Genomic DNA, 15,644 nt, shown 5'->3' with positions numbered 1-15,644 from the left:
TGCAATTTAAGAATAACAAATACATTTTAATTAGAATAGTCAAACAAGTTTTGCCATAACCAATTTCAATTTTTTTCTTGGAGCCTTTTGACTTACTTTACTTAATCACTTATCAACAATAGGCGTCGTGCCAATCTAAGAAAGTGCTTATTGATTTAACTGCATTCATTAAAATATTTCATACAAAGTTCAGTAATTATCTTAATGTTAATCTTACAGCAACAAAATAATTTCAGACATATTTAAGTAAAACTCGTTTATTTATATTTGATTCAGAATGAGCAAAATATATCAAATCACTGTCATGTTCTAATCATCACACAACTGAGTGGGGAAAAAGGCTAGAAAACTGGATGCTGAGTCAGATCTTCAAATATTTTAGCATATATGAGCAATGGTTTTGTTATTCTATAACAATATTGTTATGTAGTACAATGTCATTTATCTGTAAAACAGCTAATTGATGATTGATCTTTAGTAATTTGATGATATATATATCATCATTGTTGTCGTCGTTTAACATCTGTTTTCCATGCTAGCATGGGTTGGCCTGTTTGACTGAAGTCTGGAGAGCCAGTGGCTGCACCAGGCTCCAATCTGATCTGGCAATGTTTCTACAGCTGGATGCCCTTCCTATTGCCAACCACTCTGAGAGTGTAGTGGGTGCTTTTTATGTGCCACCAGCACAGGAACCAGTCAGGCAGGCCTGGCATCAATCACATTCAGATAGTGCTTTTTACGTGCCACTGGTATGGGAGCCAGTCAGGGGCTACTGGCATCGCCCACTTTGAATGGTGCTTTTTACATGCCACTAGCATTAGGGCCAGTCAGGTAGTACTGACATCAATCACGTTTGGATAGTGCTTTTTACGTGCTACCAGTACAGGAGCCAGTCAGGGAGTTTTGGCATCGACCACATTTGGATGGTTCTTTTTACATGCCACCAGCACAGGGTGCCAGTCAGGGGACACTGACATTGACCATGTTTGGATGATGCCTATTATGTACCACCAGCATGGGGCCGGTCAGGGGGCACTGGCCACAGCTGTGATTTTGGTCTTATTTGACTCAACAGGTCTTCTCAAGCATATCATATCACCCAATGCATCAAGGGTACACTTAAATGGGCCAGACATGCAACACTAGCATCAGCCATAGCTGCGATTTCACTTTAGTGATCGGATCTTCTCAATCACAGCATATTTCCAAAGGTCTCGGTATCCTGTCATTGCTTCTGTGAGGCCCAATATTCAAAGGTCATGCTTCACCATCTAATTCCATGTCTTCCTGGGTCTACCTCTTCCACAGGTTCATTCCACAGTTAGAGAGTGGCACTTCCTTACACAGCTGTCCTCATCCATACATAAAACATGACCATACCAGTGCAGTTGTCTCTCTTGCACACCGCATTTAATGCTTCTTATTCCCAACTTTTCTCTCAGGGCACTTACACTCTGTCATGTATGCACACTGACATTACACATCCAGTGAATCATACTAGCTTCATTTCTTTTAAGCCTATGCATGTCCTCAGCAGTCATGGCCCATGTTTCACTGCTGTGTAACATGGCAGTTCGCACACATGCGTCATACAGTCTACCTTTCATCCAGAGCGAGAAGCCCTTAGTCGCCAGCAGAGGTAGGAGCACCCCAAACTTTGCCCAGGCTATTCTTATTCTTGCTGCTACACTCTCAGAGCAACCACCCCCACTACAGACTTGCTTACCTAGTTAGAGAAAGCTAATAACTACTTCTAGTTTTTCCCCCTGGCATGTGATAGAATCTGTTTTCTGTACATCTTCAGTGTTTATTGCCCATGTGCATCTGCCATACATAAAAACTATCTTCCCAGTTAACTTTTCTTTGATATTGCTGCACCTTTTATATGTCCAGAGCTTACACTGGGTACATTCTATGGAGTTTCTACCCACGCCTTTTCTACAGATCGAGCAGGGCCATCTACTTGAAGGGGTTCGTGATTTGTCAGCCTTCCTACTTGTTTTTGCTACGTTAACCCTAAGGCCCTTCGATTCTAGACCTTGCTTCACACCCTAAACTTCATCTCTAGTTCTGGCAGTGACTCAGCTATTAGAGCAAGGTCATCAGCATAGAGTCACTGCCAGAACTGGAGACGAAGTTTAGGGTGTGGAAGCAAGGTCTAGAATCGAAGGGCCTTAGGGTTAACGTAGCAAAAACAAGTAGGAAGGCTGACAAATCACAAACCCCTTCAGACCATGTTACCCTAGGCCTGGAAGGTACTTTGTACCAGCCACAGATTTGGTCTGTGGCACTCAGCAAGCTGTCTCGCAGGAATTCCCAACTGCCTTCTATGTCATAGGACTGTAGCTCCTCCTCCCTATCATCAAATTTTTCGGTAAGGATATCCCTAAATCTCTGATCATGTGAAGGGTTCTTAAGCTTCCATGTTCTTCTTTTCCAGATTTGTCTGCTTTTCGGCATCCTTCTGGCCTTGAGTCTAAAGTCACTAATAACTAGTCTTTGCTGGGGGGCACATTCTTCACCAGGGATGGTCTTTGTATTTAGGAGCAACCATGCATCCTACTGTCTGGTGAGAATGAAATCAATCTGGCTAGCAGAGTCACCTGATTGATAGATTATCAGGTGGCTAACTGGCTTCCTGAAGTTGGTGTTGCAGATCAATAGCTTATTTGCATTGCAGAACTCCAGGAGCCTAGTTCCCTCTTCATTTCTGGTACCAACTCCATGGCCCCCATGTACACCATGGAAGATACCAGGTTACTGTCCGATATGCCCATTAAAATCTCCAGCCACAAACATGAGATCATTGTCACTTGTCTTTGAGGTAGCCTGCAGAAGAATATCATAAAAGTGATCCTTCTGTTCATTTGGTAGGCCCACTTGTGGGGTATAGGCTGAGATAGTTGTAGCTATACCATTTTGCAAGACTAGCCTGATTATAGTACTCTATTGCACACCCTTTCTACCTCTATGACCTTATCCACCCATTTCTCTGTGAAAAGTATGCCCAGACCCCTATTCCCAGAAAAGTTTATACCTGTGTTCTTTGTCTGTGAGAACTCTAGCTGAAGCTCCTCTCCACCTTACCTCTTGTATGCAACATACATCAACACGTCTCCGTTCAAGCATCTCTACAATCTCTCTAGACCTACCTTTCAATATGCCTACATTTACAGTGCCAACTCTGAAAACTGGGAAAGAAATATGGAAGGTAACACAGGAAGGAGAAATGTTATTCAGCACCTGAAAAGAAGGTTCCCGTGATTGTTTGGTAACTGACATCATAATAGCTATTCTTGCTTTTAACCTACTGTCATTCAAACATGTTAGAATTGCTAAGGTTGTTGCCTCTACAGGGAGGTGGGATTAAGGAAGCAGTGTATATAAAGTGTTTGGAGCATTTGTAAATATAAGCATTATGAGCATTGTGGATGTAAACATTACTGATATAAATGTGTAAAAAGAAAAAAAAAAGAGAGGTTAAGTGGGCTGCTATCTGGTTTAGTTAGTCCAGAGATGAGGGTGAGAGAAAAGAAAGAGTGGCAAGATAACCAATATAAGAGGAGAGAGGGGAAAGGCAACTGGATGTCCAGTAAAAGAAATGAGACTTCTGGTATTGGTGGTGGGGGTAGGAAAAGGTGGGTGCAACCACAAACAACGTTTGTCATTTTAGGGAGCAGAGCAAACAAGAAAGAATTAGTTAAGAGAAAATGAATGAATGAATGAGGTGATTAAAAACAAGAAAAATTTTTAACTTAGCTGTGCATATTTTCGAGTCATCAAACAGCCAAACACATGGAATAAACTAACGAAAGTCTGAGAGGGGGAGGGGGAACAGGTGTGGAGGCGACGGCTGGAAATGGACACAGATGGCAGACTTTACCCTAAGGGAGTAAGAGAGATAGCAGTGAGTAGCCATTGCAACTAGGTACAAGAGATACAGACAGGAAAGAAATTATTTTAGAGAATGGTACGAAATACGTATGTCCATGTTGGGCGAGAATGATCAGTAGGAGGTGTATGTATGTAACATATATATATATATATATATATATATATATATATATATATATATATATATATATATAAACATGGATATACTATAGAAAGCCAGAAAACTGCAGTATTCATTTCAAGGAAGCATCTTATATATATAAATAATTTTGAAGCAAGTTATTCCTAGAACTGTCATTTGTGATATGTGTATTTTATTTCACTTGGTTATCAGATACCATAGTTTTATCAATAAGATTCTTTTTAGCTATTGACCACTCTTATCCACTCCACAACATCCTCTTGGGCTAAGTTAATTTCAATGATAATAAAATTTCTCTCAGTAACTGTTAGACTAAACTGTGCATCAACCTTTTTGTTACCATATTTCTGGTGTATGGAATATAAATTAACATGAAATTTTGATAGGAGGCTTTTAGATAACTTTACAACAGGAAGTTAGTACTATAGAACCAGAGGCAGTGTCAGGCAGCTTTGTATTAAGTGGGTTAATTTCAAAGATCAAATTCCATTTTACTATTATGAAGGGGTGCTGAAAAGTTCCTGGCTTTAAGGGTATCATGAAAAGAGGCCTGGTTGGAGGCCCAACCTTCTGAGTGTTTTTTTTTTTTACAGGGCTTAGAAAAACTGAAGGACCACTGCAATAAGTATGTGAATCTTAGAGGGGAATATCTTGAATAAAATCATAATTAACTGATCCTCTTGTATTTTCTTTTACCCAAAGCCAGGAACTTTTCAGCTCCCTATCATCTCTTTCAAGTTCCTTTCATGGTAATTTATTATAATGGAAGTTTTGGCCCATCATTTTTTTTTTTTTCAACCATATATATTTCACTAATGTTGAATTCCTTGTGTCTTTTAAGTTAAAAAATTTCTGATGGTTTCGGTTCTGATAATTTTTTAAACAAAGTTTCGTTCTGTTTCTCTTCAAATGTCACTTAAGTATCAAACACCATAAACTTCACTGGTATAGGAGAACCTGCAAGGATTATAACAGATAAAAAATAAGAATAATTAATTTAGCACCCATTCACAAACTGTGTGGATTTTTACTCTAGTGTAGCAAAGTATCATGTGATACTATTCTTGTAGAATTATACTTGAATTACTTCAATTTTTACATTGAAACAAATTCATTAACTACTGTCATATTCAAAATTTCCACCTTTAGAATCTCATGTACGTTTGTATTCCTGTATTTGTTTGAGAAGGTCTCATTCATTTTTTGATGGTCTGTATCTTGTATGTATGCTAGTTTAATTTTCAATATTTTTCAAAATTAAATTTGTCGAATTTTATGTAAGTCTATACTTAGATAGTGATAATTTTCTGCCTCTGGTTTTCTACATTCTTCAGATTTAGTCTTTATTTTGATACTTTTCTTTTCTCATTTTCTAATATTAACAACATTCCCTTATTTTTAACATATTACTAATAACTTTAATTAAAAGCATGTATGTTTGTTTTATTTATTTTTATTTTTTAAAAACTTTTTGTTTGTACTCTAATCCACCTTGTTAATATTTTTGTTATTATTATTGTGGAAACTTTATATAAATTACCAATATGTTTGCAGCAGGCATCAATATATCTTATTTCATTGTTATTCAAATCTATCTGGCAGTGACTTTTTTATTTTCTTTCTCACTAAGATAAATGATGAAATTAGCATCTGTAATACACAACCTGTTCTCTTCTCCTTATATCATGATCAATATTCATAGGAACAAATAACCAGTAATTAATAGCATAACACACACACACAATAAGTTTTTATTCCTATCTAAATACTTCAATATTCTGAATTCAAATCCTAACTGGAGTAACTGTACCTTTTATTTATATAGCATTGTTGCAATAAATACTTATAATTCACTCAAATCAATTCAATAAACTCTTCCCATTATAAACATTGATCAATACATAGGGCAAAAAAATATATAATTTTCATAATTCTTTAAAAATAGTTTGCATTATTTTTAAAAGTAGAATAATGGAATTTGATTTATGTTTGTCTATAGTAATTGCTAAAAAGATTTTATGCAAAGAAAAAAAAAGGATGTGTAATATCATAATTTTATATCATTTAATGAATATCTGTTGCTCACATACTCATTGCATGACATTTTGAAATCTGAGGCATTCATTAATAATAATTGAGGCAAGATGATTGTTTTAACATATATGACTTTGCTAAGATTATAACTGAATCAATATTTTAAAAAATCTTAATTCAGTAACTACTTATTAAAACCATATTGCAAACTCTTTTTTCCTAATTTATTTGAATGTAGACCTTGGATATTCATGAGCTTTTAATAATTTAGTCTAGGAGAAAGGGAAAATGTTAGGGTAATTCTTACATTTCAATGTCATAGGGCAAAGAGGTAATTTAAGAGGGATAGCACATAGGTGAGAGAATAATGGTTAGTGTGGGACTGAGGAGGGTAAACATAAAATAAGTGAGTCAGGTGGACCTAGGTGTGGTGGGTACACATGATTAACCAGCTATGATTCAAGGACTTACTTCTCAACAGTATTTTGTTAAATCTACTATCAAGTCAACACTCTTGCTCCAGAATTTTTGAAGAAGAATACAACAACTAAAAGTGTTATTTACTACTGTAGTAGTAGTAGTAGTAGTAGTAGTAGTAGTAGTAGTAGTAGTAGTAGTAGTAGAGTGAGCACATCTGAAGGCCTATAGTGGAGTATGTTGATGAGTAACACCAATCAGTTTGAACTTCTTTTGGATGTGATCTAACATCCATGTGTTCTATCTCCACAGTCTAAAATGTGAGAACAGTATTTCATTGTGGGTCTCACTTTGTACAGAGTGTTTGGATTGCCTGAAAAGGTTGGTGATTGTAAGGAGTAGCATTGGTAGCAACTTTGAAGGGTTTTGTTGTGTATTTATTCATCCAAGTGATGAAGTTAGTGTTTTCCTGATAAGTGCAGTGATTGTGTCTTTATACTGTTGGAGACAAGATTGATATGATCCCTTCCAGTTACAAAAGATCTGTCCAATTTTCTTTATAAATATAGTCTTTATAAATATAGTATAATACTGTGAATACTTCTTGCCATATTTATTTTGAGAAAAAAAGCCAAAAGCCAATTCTAGTTTTTTACCTTTCCTTTTAAACATATATTTCTGTTTGATATCATTTTCCAATGGCAACTCTTTTATTGGTTGTCTTTCAATAAATTCACTGCCATTCTGTGCTCTTGTTATTCTTTTAGGTAACAGAGGTAAGTAAACTTATCCAGATCCCTTTATACTATATCAACTGTGAAGCTATCATATATATATATATATATATATATATATATATGTCACTTTGAATTAAAACATTAAAGAGCATGCTTGTTGTCAGGGGTATTCGATAGCTTAGATGTTAAAGCAGTTGACTTTTGAATAGAAGTAACTTGGAGAGGAAAATATTATCACTTCTAGGATTTTATCCACAATAAACTTTATCTAAATATGCTCAAACCTCTTTCCTCAATAGAATTTTTAAATAAGATTGAAACAAAACTTTAATGAATAGAAGAATATTTTAATATGAGTGTTTTTATTTACATTATTTACATTCAACGGATATTTGTCCTCATCTTGTTTGTTGTTAACACAACGTTTCAGACCCTCCAACCTTCTTCAGGTGTTTTGGGGAAATTTCGAACCTGGGTTCTCATTCCTAAGGTATTTTTCAATGTTATTATTATTATTATTATTGTTATTGTTCAGGTCACTACTTGGAATCGAAATTGCAAGATTCTGATTTCAATTCCAAGTAGTTCGAAATTTCCCCAAGACACCTGAAGAAGGCTGGAGGGTATATCAGCCAAAACGTTGTGTTAACAACAAACAAGATGAGGACAAATATCCATTGAATGTAAATAATGTACATAATTCCTCATCTCTTAAATATAGAACTGGAGTATATTTTTGTTTTTCTTATTTTAAGATCATAGAATTCTGCGTAGCTTCAGCCACGTAGCCAGCCGATTGCAACTAGGGGTGCTATCTTGATAGCTGGTGGTGCTGAACAGGGGTACGGACAAAAGCCCCTACTTAAAGTGTGAAAGTGGACAAAAGCCCCATGCTTATATTTTTTGGGGTTTTTCCACATTTCTTGATGCTTAGCCTGGTCAAAACTTCTGATATATTTCATTTTTATTTTCATTTTACTTGTTGCAATCATTAAACTGAGGCCATGCTGGGGTATCACCTCAAAGAATTTTTAGTCGAATGTATCGACTCTAATATTTTTTTTAATGTTTTCAACAAGCACATAGTTAAGCAGAAAAGGTCTTTCCACATGCCAGAGATAACAGCCAAATCTTTAAACATTATTTTCATATAATTTCAAATAAACAAAAACGGAAACTGCAGTTGTAAAAAAAACAAAAAAAGCACTTTCATACTTTAACTATGGGGTGGTTTGATTGAGGGGCTTTTGTCTTAGGGGGCATTTTTCCTAAGGGTCTTTTGTATTACACCTGCTGAACAGAACTCTAAAAACCATACTGTTTATAAAATTTGATTATGTCTCTGTTGTGTGGAAATAGAACACCCCTAAGGCAGGTCGGTCGTGACCCGACAGCTCATGAGCAATGTGTCGACTCAGGAGTTGAAGTAGTACTGGTGAGCAGACAAGCATCTAGTACCATCAAATGGATTTAATGTATTATTTTATTATGTCGTACGAGAACTGTACGGAACAAGTATCTCAAAAAAATTCAGAACACAAAATAAAATTAGGTTACATTTATTTAATACAACTGCAATCTACGGCAACGCAAGGCAAAAAATTTAAGAAAATCGTCCTTCTTTATACTTGATTTGTATTTATTAAGGGAAGCAAGTATCACGAGGTTTGATTTTTGCTGGTGCTTCATATTTCGTCGAAAGGGTGTCATAATTCGAGTTAGCGTCAAAAACGATGATTCACATGTAGCTGTGCTAGATCCAAATGTTAATGCTGCACCATACAAAAGATAAACATTTGGAAAGGCAACCTGTACAATACGTAAAGATCCAAAAATATCAAGCAGTGTCATCATATTTTGTTTGGAAGTGTATGCTTTAGCCACAGTAAGTTCAGAAAGTAAGGCCGATTTATCGCAATTAACTAAATTGCTCAAAGGTTTTAAAGCATCAAAATCCAAAAATGTTTCGAACATTGGTTGTAGACTTGCCAAGGAAGAATATATACTATTGTTTTGCTCTGAAAATCTATTATCTAGCTCTCCCAAGCTTTCATCGATGATTGCGAAATAAATTTTGCGGTGAAAGGTTATCCAGTCATCTTGTGATGGTACCAGCACTTCAACAACATAATCTGAAAAACGTCAGGATCTGCAATCTTTTCGATGCATGTGTTCCTCAATTATATTAAATTGACTCTTTTGTTTTAGAATCTCATCAAATATTAAAGAGTTTCTCAGTTTGGTTATTTCACTCTTGGCAATCTTAAGAAGCCCAAGGCCATGGTATATATCACATTTGTGACTCTAAAGCTGTTTGTCTACTGGTCTAATGATATGCAGAAATTTGCTAAGAACAAGGGCTAGAAAAACAAACCTTGGGGAATGAACTTGATGTAAAATTCCTCTTGCCTCTTTACACGTTTTTGAATCGGACGAATCTGTGCATTCGGTTAGCAAACCAACAATTTTGGAGTGATTTTCTATTACAGAAGCAATGGCAGTGAAATGACCCAACCACCTATGCTCCATAAAATGTGGCAACTTCAATCCTTTGCAGAGACTAGCTATCTTTGGCCATTTAATAAAATTATGAAGAATATTAACGGTGTTGAAGAACGTAGCTAACTCCGGAATCTGCTTTATTGTGTTAATCATGACAAGATGCAACTAATGATTAAGACAATGAACATAGGGTATATATTTCTCAAGTCGATTCTGAATCTTTCTTTGAACGCCACCTATTTTGCCAGACATTACAGAAGCACCATCATAGCATTGTGACAACATACGCTTTGGGTCAGTGCAAAGGTTGGTTAATTCCTTAATTATCAAGTCAGCCAATGTTTCAGCATCGTAATGTTGAGTAGTTGGCATCACAACTAACTTTTCCAGAACCCTGCCATTTTTCAATAACAATTGCAAGATTTTCAGTATTACTCAAATCACGTGTTCCGTCACATTTCAGCATAAAATAAGGAACATCAGAACATTTTATTTCATCGATCACGAGGCTGACTGTGTCTTCTCAACAATTTGATGATTTCATTTTACATTGCTGCTGAGGTTTAGGTCACATTTTTTGGAATCATGCTGTAACATTCCATTAGCTTTGAGTCCTTCTCTAATGTATACTGAAATAATTTCATAAAAAGACCACAAGGCTGCGTGTCATCTTCCGAATAAAGATCCTGAAAAGCTTCATTTTTGTTTCCTCGAAAAGGCAATTCATTTGCACAAAAAAAATGAACAATATCAACAATGGAACTGATATAATAACGGTTTTTGCTCAACTGATCATTTTGCAAAATTGAAGACATGGATGTTGTTGTGGATAAACGTTGTTGGCATTCCTTCCATGTTACCATAGCTTGGATATGGGATGCAGAGTTTGCATGTTTATTTAAACCTTTGTTTTTTTTCTTTTGCATGAGGCCAATTAGAATATCCATTTGTAATAAAACAATTATCAGCTTGAGCAGAAGTATTAAAGTGCCGACAAGCAAGACAAAATAAGGCTTTCTTTGAAAGAGAATACTCTAACCATGGACAACCAGTATACCAGCTTGACAAGAAGTCACATCTCTGATTTCCATAAATTTTTGGATCAAACTTTGCTAGAACTGGCTGCACTGTCGACCTGTCCTAGATCATCCAATGAGGGTGTCAAAGACTTTGCAAGACCTCCCTTGAGCTGTGAAACTTCGTTTGCAATCCTCTTCTGTTTAGCATTATTAGATGAATCAAATTGGAAATTCAGCAATGATTGCTTCAGTTCTCTTTTTTTCGGTAGTGATTCATTACTTTTGGGCACTAATATTCGCAATAATTAATTCTAAGGTAGAATATCGTAGTAAGAGTAACAATTTCTTAAAATTTATGTACTTTTAAATTAAACTCGTAAGAGATTTCAGTTCAAGCAATTTTTTTTTTCAATTTCATCAAAGTTATGCTTTTTTATTAATTGTTATTTTATTAATAACTATTAATATCCAGTACTGCTGCCGTAGTCTCCTTAAGAGAGATTTAGAATTATTAATATTTCTATGCTTTTTTAGTTTAACACAAAATGATTTCAGTATAAACTTTGTTCAAAGAATAAGAAAAATTATTCAGTGAAAGTTCTCACCTGAAAAATCCTTTCTGAATGTATATTTTGGGAAATTTCAAAAATTTCTTTCCTTTTTCACAAATAATAATCCCCTCTGACTAGTAGAAATAAAATGGCTTTTTGATGCCCATCTCTGTTCTTATATAAACATGTGTAGTGATGCGTTTACTACCATAAATTTCTTACAGCAACAATTCTTCACATACTTTCAACAATAACAACAACAATTGACCCAGTGTCAGCCACTTCTTAATTCAACCCACAGTTGATGACCAGATCAGCAGCCAATTCTGCAACAACAATTACAGCTACAACAAACACTAATACAAACAAGCTCTAATTTACCCACATTTTCATATCACTAACTACTAAATCAAAATTCAATTTATTGCATCTTTAGCAACTTCAGATATTGCTTATGAGAAAAAAGAAGGCGACAACAATGTATTATTTCAAAAGTGGATAAAGCAAATTCTCATACTGGAGGGGGTGGTCTGAGATTCTAACTGGGGGTGCTGAGCACCCCATAGTTCCCCCCTCCCCATGGCTACGTGCCTGGCTTAGCTTCAGAGAATTTTGATGGGCAGAAAAGCATTTCTTCCTTGTCTACTAATTTGTGTTGAAATGAAAATGTCTGAAGTGAATTGGCTTTAAATTTATTTTATAACATTGCATAACATTTGTATGTAATACAAAATAAATGGCCATTTACTGAAATATACATAACATTAAACTGGCTTCCCATTCCTTCATCAAATTTATATACAGTAGTGCCTCGGTTTTCGAACACCTCTGATCACAAATAAATTGTGCTTTATATATATATATATATATATATATATATATATATATATATATATATATATATATAGTTACATATAAAGCATAATTTATTTGTGATCAGAGGTGATTGTAAACCGAGGTACTACTGTATTAAATGAATATGAGATACACAGGAGATGAAGCATGATTTATTCATGATCAGAAATGTTCGAAAACCGAGGTACTAGTGTGTATCCATTGCTTTTGTGATAGCATTAGTGAGGTAGTATAAATGTGGATATTTGTATATTGTTCAAGCAACTATCTTTACACTGTGGTTGCCTTTCTTATCACTGGCTGCTTAACAGTAAAGTAGATGTAGCATCTGTTGTTAGTATTACAGTGCATGTCATTAAATATTACTTTTCAGTTATATTTGGATCAGTTGAATGATTATGACATTTTTTTTTCTTCTGATATTTACTTAATTTCCTTTCATCCACAAAATTTCAAATGTAGCATTGTTTTCCTCTTTCTGTTGCATTAATCTTTAGTTGCACATTTAGTGTTAGATATAATAAACATCCTAGTATGTTTATTCTGAAGTACTCTTCCCTCCAGCCAAAGTACAGAAAACAAATGAAAAAGCTCATGAGGTTTCATTTGTCAAGCAAAACAAAAGCTTTATGATGTCAACAACTCTGTTGTTTTACAAACTGGACTCCAACAATGTTAGAGGTAACATTCTCAGTTTTTCCTGTTATAGTAAACTATATATTTTACTACCATTTATTAAGAAGCTTTTAAGTAACAAAGTTATTTTACATTTATATATATACACAACACGATCAACATTTTAATTTGAGGAGATATATTAAAACACATATTATCAAAATATGATAAAATCTGTGGGTTTTACATTTCTGAAACCTTCATGTATTTTGTATAGTTTATTTTGATAAAATAAATTTAATTTACTCCAGGATGTTTTGGTTTCTTGACAATAATTTAAGTTCTCATTGCTAACAATTTACAACTTCATCTCCTAAAATTATTTGGTAACCAACCACACCTAATTAATAGTTATATAACTTCTTCATGAATTATGTTTCACTTTTAAAATATGCTGCTGACTATAATGAAATTACAAAATTCTTCATAAAACTTTAAAACTATTTGTGGCCTCAGAACAGGTTTTTTTTACTGTCTTGCTACATAAAAAATTAAACGTTAACTTTTTTGTTTTCTGTTTTGGTTTTGTTTGTTTATATTTATTGAGATGTTTATTTTTAGAACTGTCATGGTTTACTTGATGTTAACATAATGAGATTAATATACTGTAAATGCATGATAAATTATCAATTAATCTTATCCTTCTACTCTACCAGTTTAGCATATCTCTCTCACTGTATGTGCATGTGAATATGTTCTGTAATTGTATTTGCAACCTTAGTTTCTTCAACTGGTATAATTTCTGCTTTGGAGACTGCCTGCCAAAAAGTTTTCAGTAATTTAAATTTTTTTATATTTTGTGTTCTCAGGTTCCAGATCTAGTGAAGACCTTGTGAACTTTGATTCTGCTAGTAGAGATGGCACATACTCTCTAGGAGGTAGGACTCAGCTATATTACCTAGAATTTAGCTCTTCTCTTTGGTTCTCTTTTTATTTTATTATATTTTTCCATATTTTCTCTTTAGGAGTTTTCTTTTTGGTTACTAGAAAAGGTATTTTGTTTTATTTACATTTGTTTTATGTTCAGTTTTAGATTTGTATTAGAATATTTATAGCATCCCATTTGTGTCTTTTAAAATCTCTCAAGTGTTCTCTTGTTTGTTTCTTAGTTCTTTCTTCTGTTCACTGCTTTGATTTATTTTTGATCTCTATTTAATCCAATTTTGATTCTTTATTCATTCAAATGTGTGTGTGTGCATTATTTTTCCCTTATAACAAATTTTATTACTGCATGACAACCACATTGTTTTAAAAAACAGTTTAAAAGATTTTCAAACTTTTCTATGATACATGTTACTTTACATAGTCACAGATTTATAAAAGAGTAGGCAGTAAGGTAATAGGAAGTCTTAACATCTTTGCCTTATTAAATGGAAAGTTGTTCTACTTGGTAATCAAATCAGGTCACAAACTCATTTCTTTATGAACTTAGTGGTGCACCATACTATCATTAAAATTTCTATAGTAAACCGTTTTTATCCTCAACTTCTGTCAGCAATTCATATTATACCAAAAAATTCTATAACTGTATTTTTAAATAGTTTGCCTTCATCAATAGTTTTACCATTTAAAAAGAAATTTGGAAATTTCATATATTTCTAGTCTAAATGAATAATTTCATATCCCTCAAAAGTAGGAAATTAAATTGATTCGTATTTATTTACAAAATAAAGCTAACATAATAACTCTAATATTTTTTAGACTGAGATTTTAAGACATGAGATATGGGTTTGCAGTATTAAGTTCTCTTGTAATGAAATAACTTCGCTTTAACTCTTATTGAAAAAAATGTTCCACTTTTGTCCAAATGCCACTCAAGCTCAAATACATTTTTTTCTAAGACTCACAATCGTTCTTCATCAAACTATAAGGGTTATCAGGATATAGTAATTTCTTAATGAAAAATGTTTATGATAATGCTTTGGGGGGGGGGGGGGGGGGGGGCAAGGTTGACTACTAGTTTCCTATTCTTCTTTATAACTCTTAAAACTACATATTAAATTTAAGAAATGTTTATTTTACTTGGAATTTGGGGCATTGCCAAATATTTCAGAAATTGTAGACCTATTTTAAAATTTTGTTTCATTTAATTAATTTTTACCAAAAATTTTAGTTGTATTGATTTTTGTCAATACACACACACACACTTCACTTCAATGTTGCCTGATAAGTGAAACTGAGTAGCAATAGAGTGAATCATTAGCAGCCTTCTAATAAATATAAACTCTTCATCATGTATTGAGTATTCTCTTTAATTAAATGATTATAAAGTGTGTGTTTGTATAGGAAAGTGACCAGGCATCAAAAAATATCAACCAATCCTATGCAAAAGGAGCTCAGTTTGATGGCATGGACAGTTGTACAAATAAGATGTAAAGCTAGATTTAGTAACTAATATAAAAGAAACATGGTTGGTGTATTCTTATAAAGATTAGGTGTGCAGACAAGATATAATGAGACTGAGCTGCTCAGAAAGATCTTGTAATGTACCTGTCCAACTCATGCAAAAAATGGATATTACAATTTTGTATATATGAATGTTTAGAAAACATGCATTTCATTGGTAACCTTCTAATTAAGGAGCTTAATAATGTCTAATGATACCATTAAAAATAAATCAAAAGAAAGTTTTCAAAATTTAATTCTTTTGTTTATTATATTAAGATTTCTAACTATGAGTGATGATTTTTAGAATAACTGTTATGTCTGGTTATAACATGCATGACTAAATGTTGTTTTGTGTTGTTATGTCTGTCTGTTTAAATGTTGGCCATTATCTCAGGATTTTTTTTTTCTTTGGCATAATCCTTACATCTGA

The 15,644-nt window shown here is 33.9% G+C and overlaps 1 protein-coding gene across 26 annotated transcripts in view; it reads left to right on the top strand.

Moving 5' to 3' along the window:
- Nucleotides 1–15,644, top strand: part of LOC106881190 (uncharacterized) — a 185,571-nt gene that overhangs the window by 155,532 nt on the left and 14,395 nt on the right. For 19 of the 26 annotated variants that reach the window (XM_089359904.1, XM_089359912.1, XM_089359914.1 and 16 more), the window contains one exon: nt 13,636–13,704. The exons of 6 other annotated variants lie outside the window; for them this stretch is intronic. In XM_089359904.1, the coding sequence (XP_089216030.1) occupies nt 13,636–13,704 (69 nt within the window). Of the gene's footprint in view, nt 1–12,715; nt 12,833–13,635; nt 13,705–15,644 lie in introns of all 26 variants that reach the window. One more of the 26 variants, XM_052971764.2, reaches the window with a different exon arrangement.

The sequence above is a fragment of the Octopus bimaculoides genome, chromosome 11 (genome assembly GCF_046866305.1).
Source record: "Octopus bimaculoides isolate indiv1 chromosome 11, ASM4686630v1, whole genome shotgun sequence".
NCBI classification, from domain to species: domain Eukaryota; kingdom Metazoa; phylum Mollusca; class Cephalopoda; order Octopoda; family Octopodidae; genus Octopus; species Octopus bimaculoides.
The sequence above is the reverse complement of the archived record's forward strand: the minus strand, read 5'-3'. Positions and strand labels throughout refer to the sequence as shown.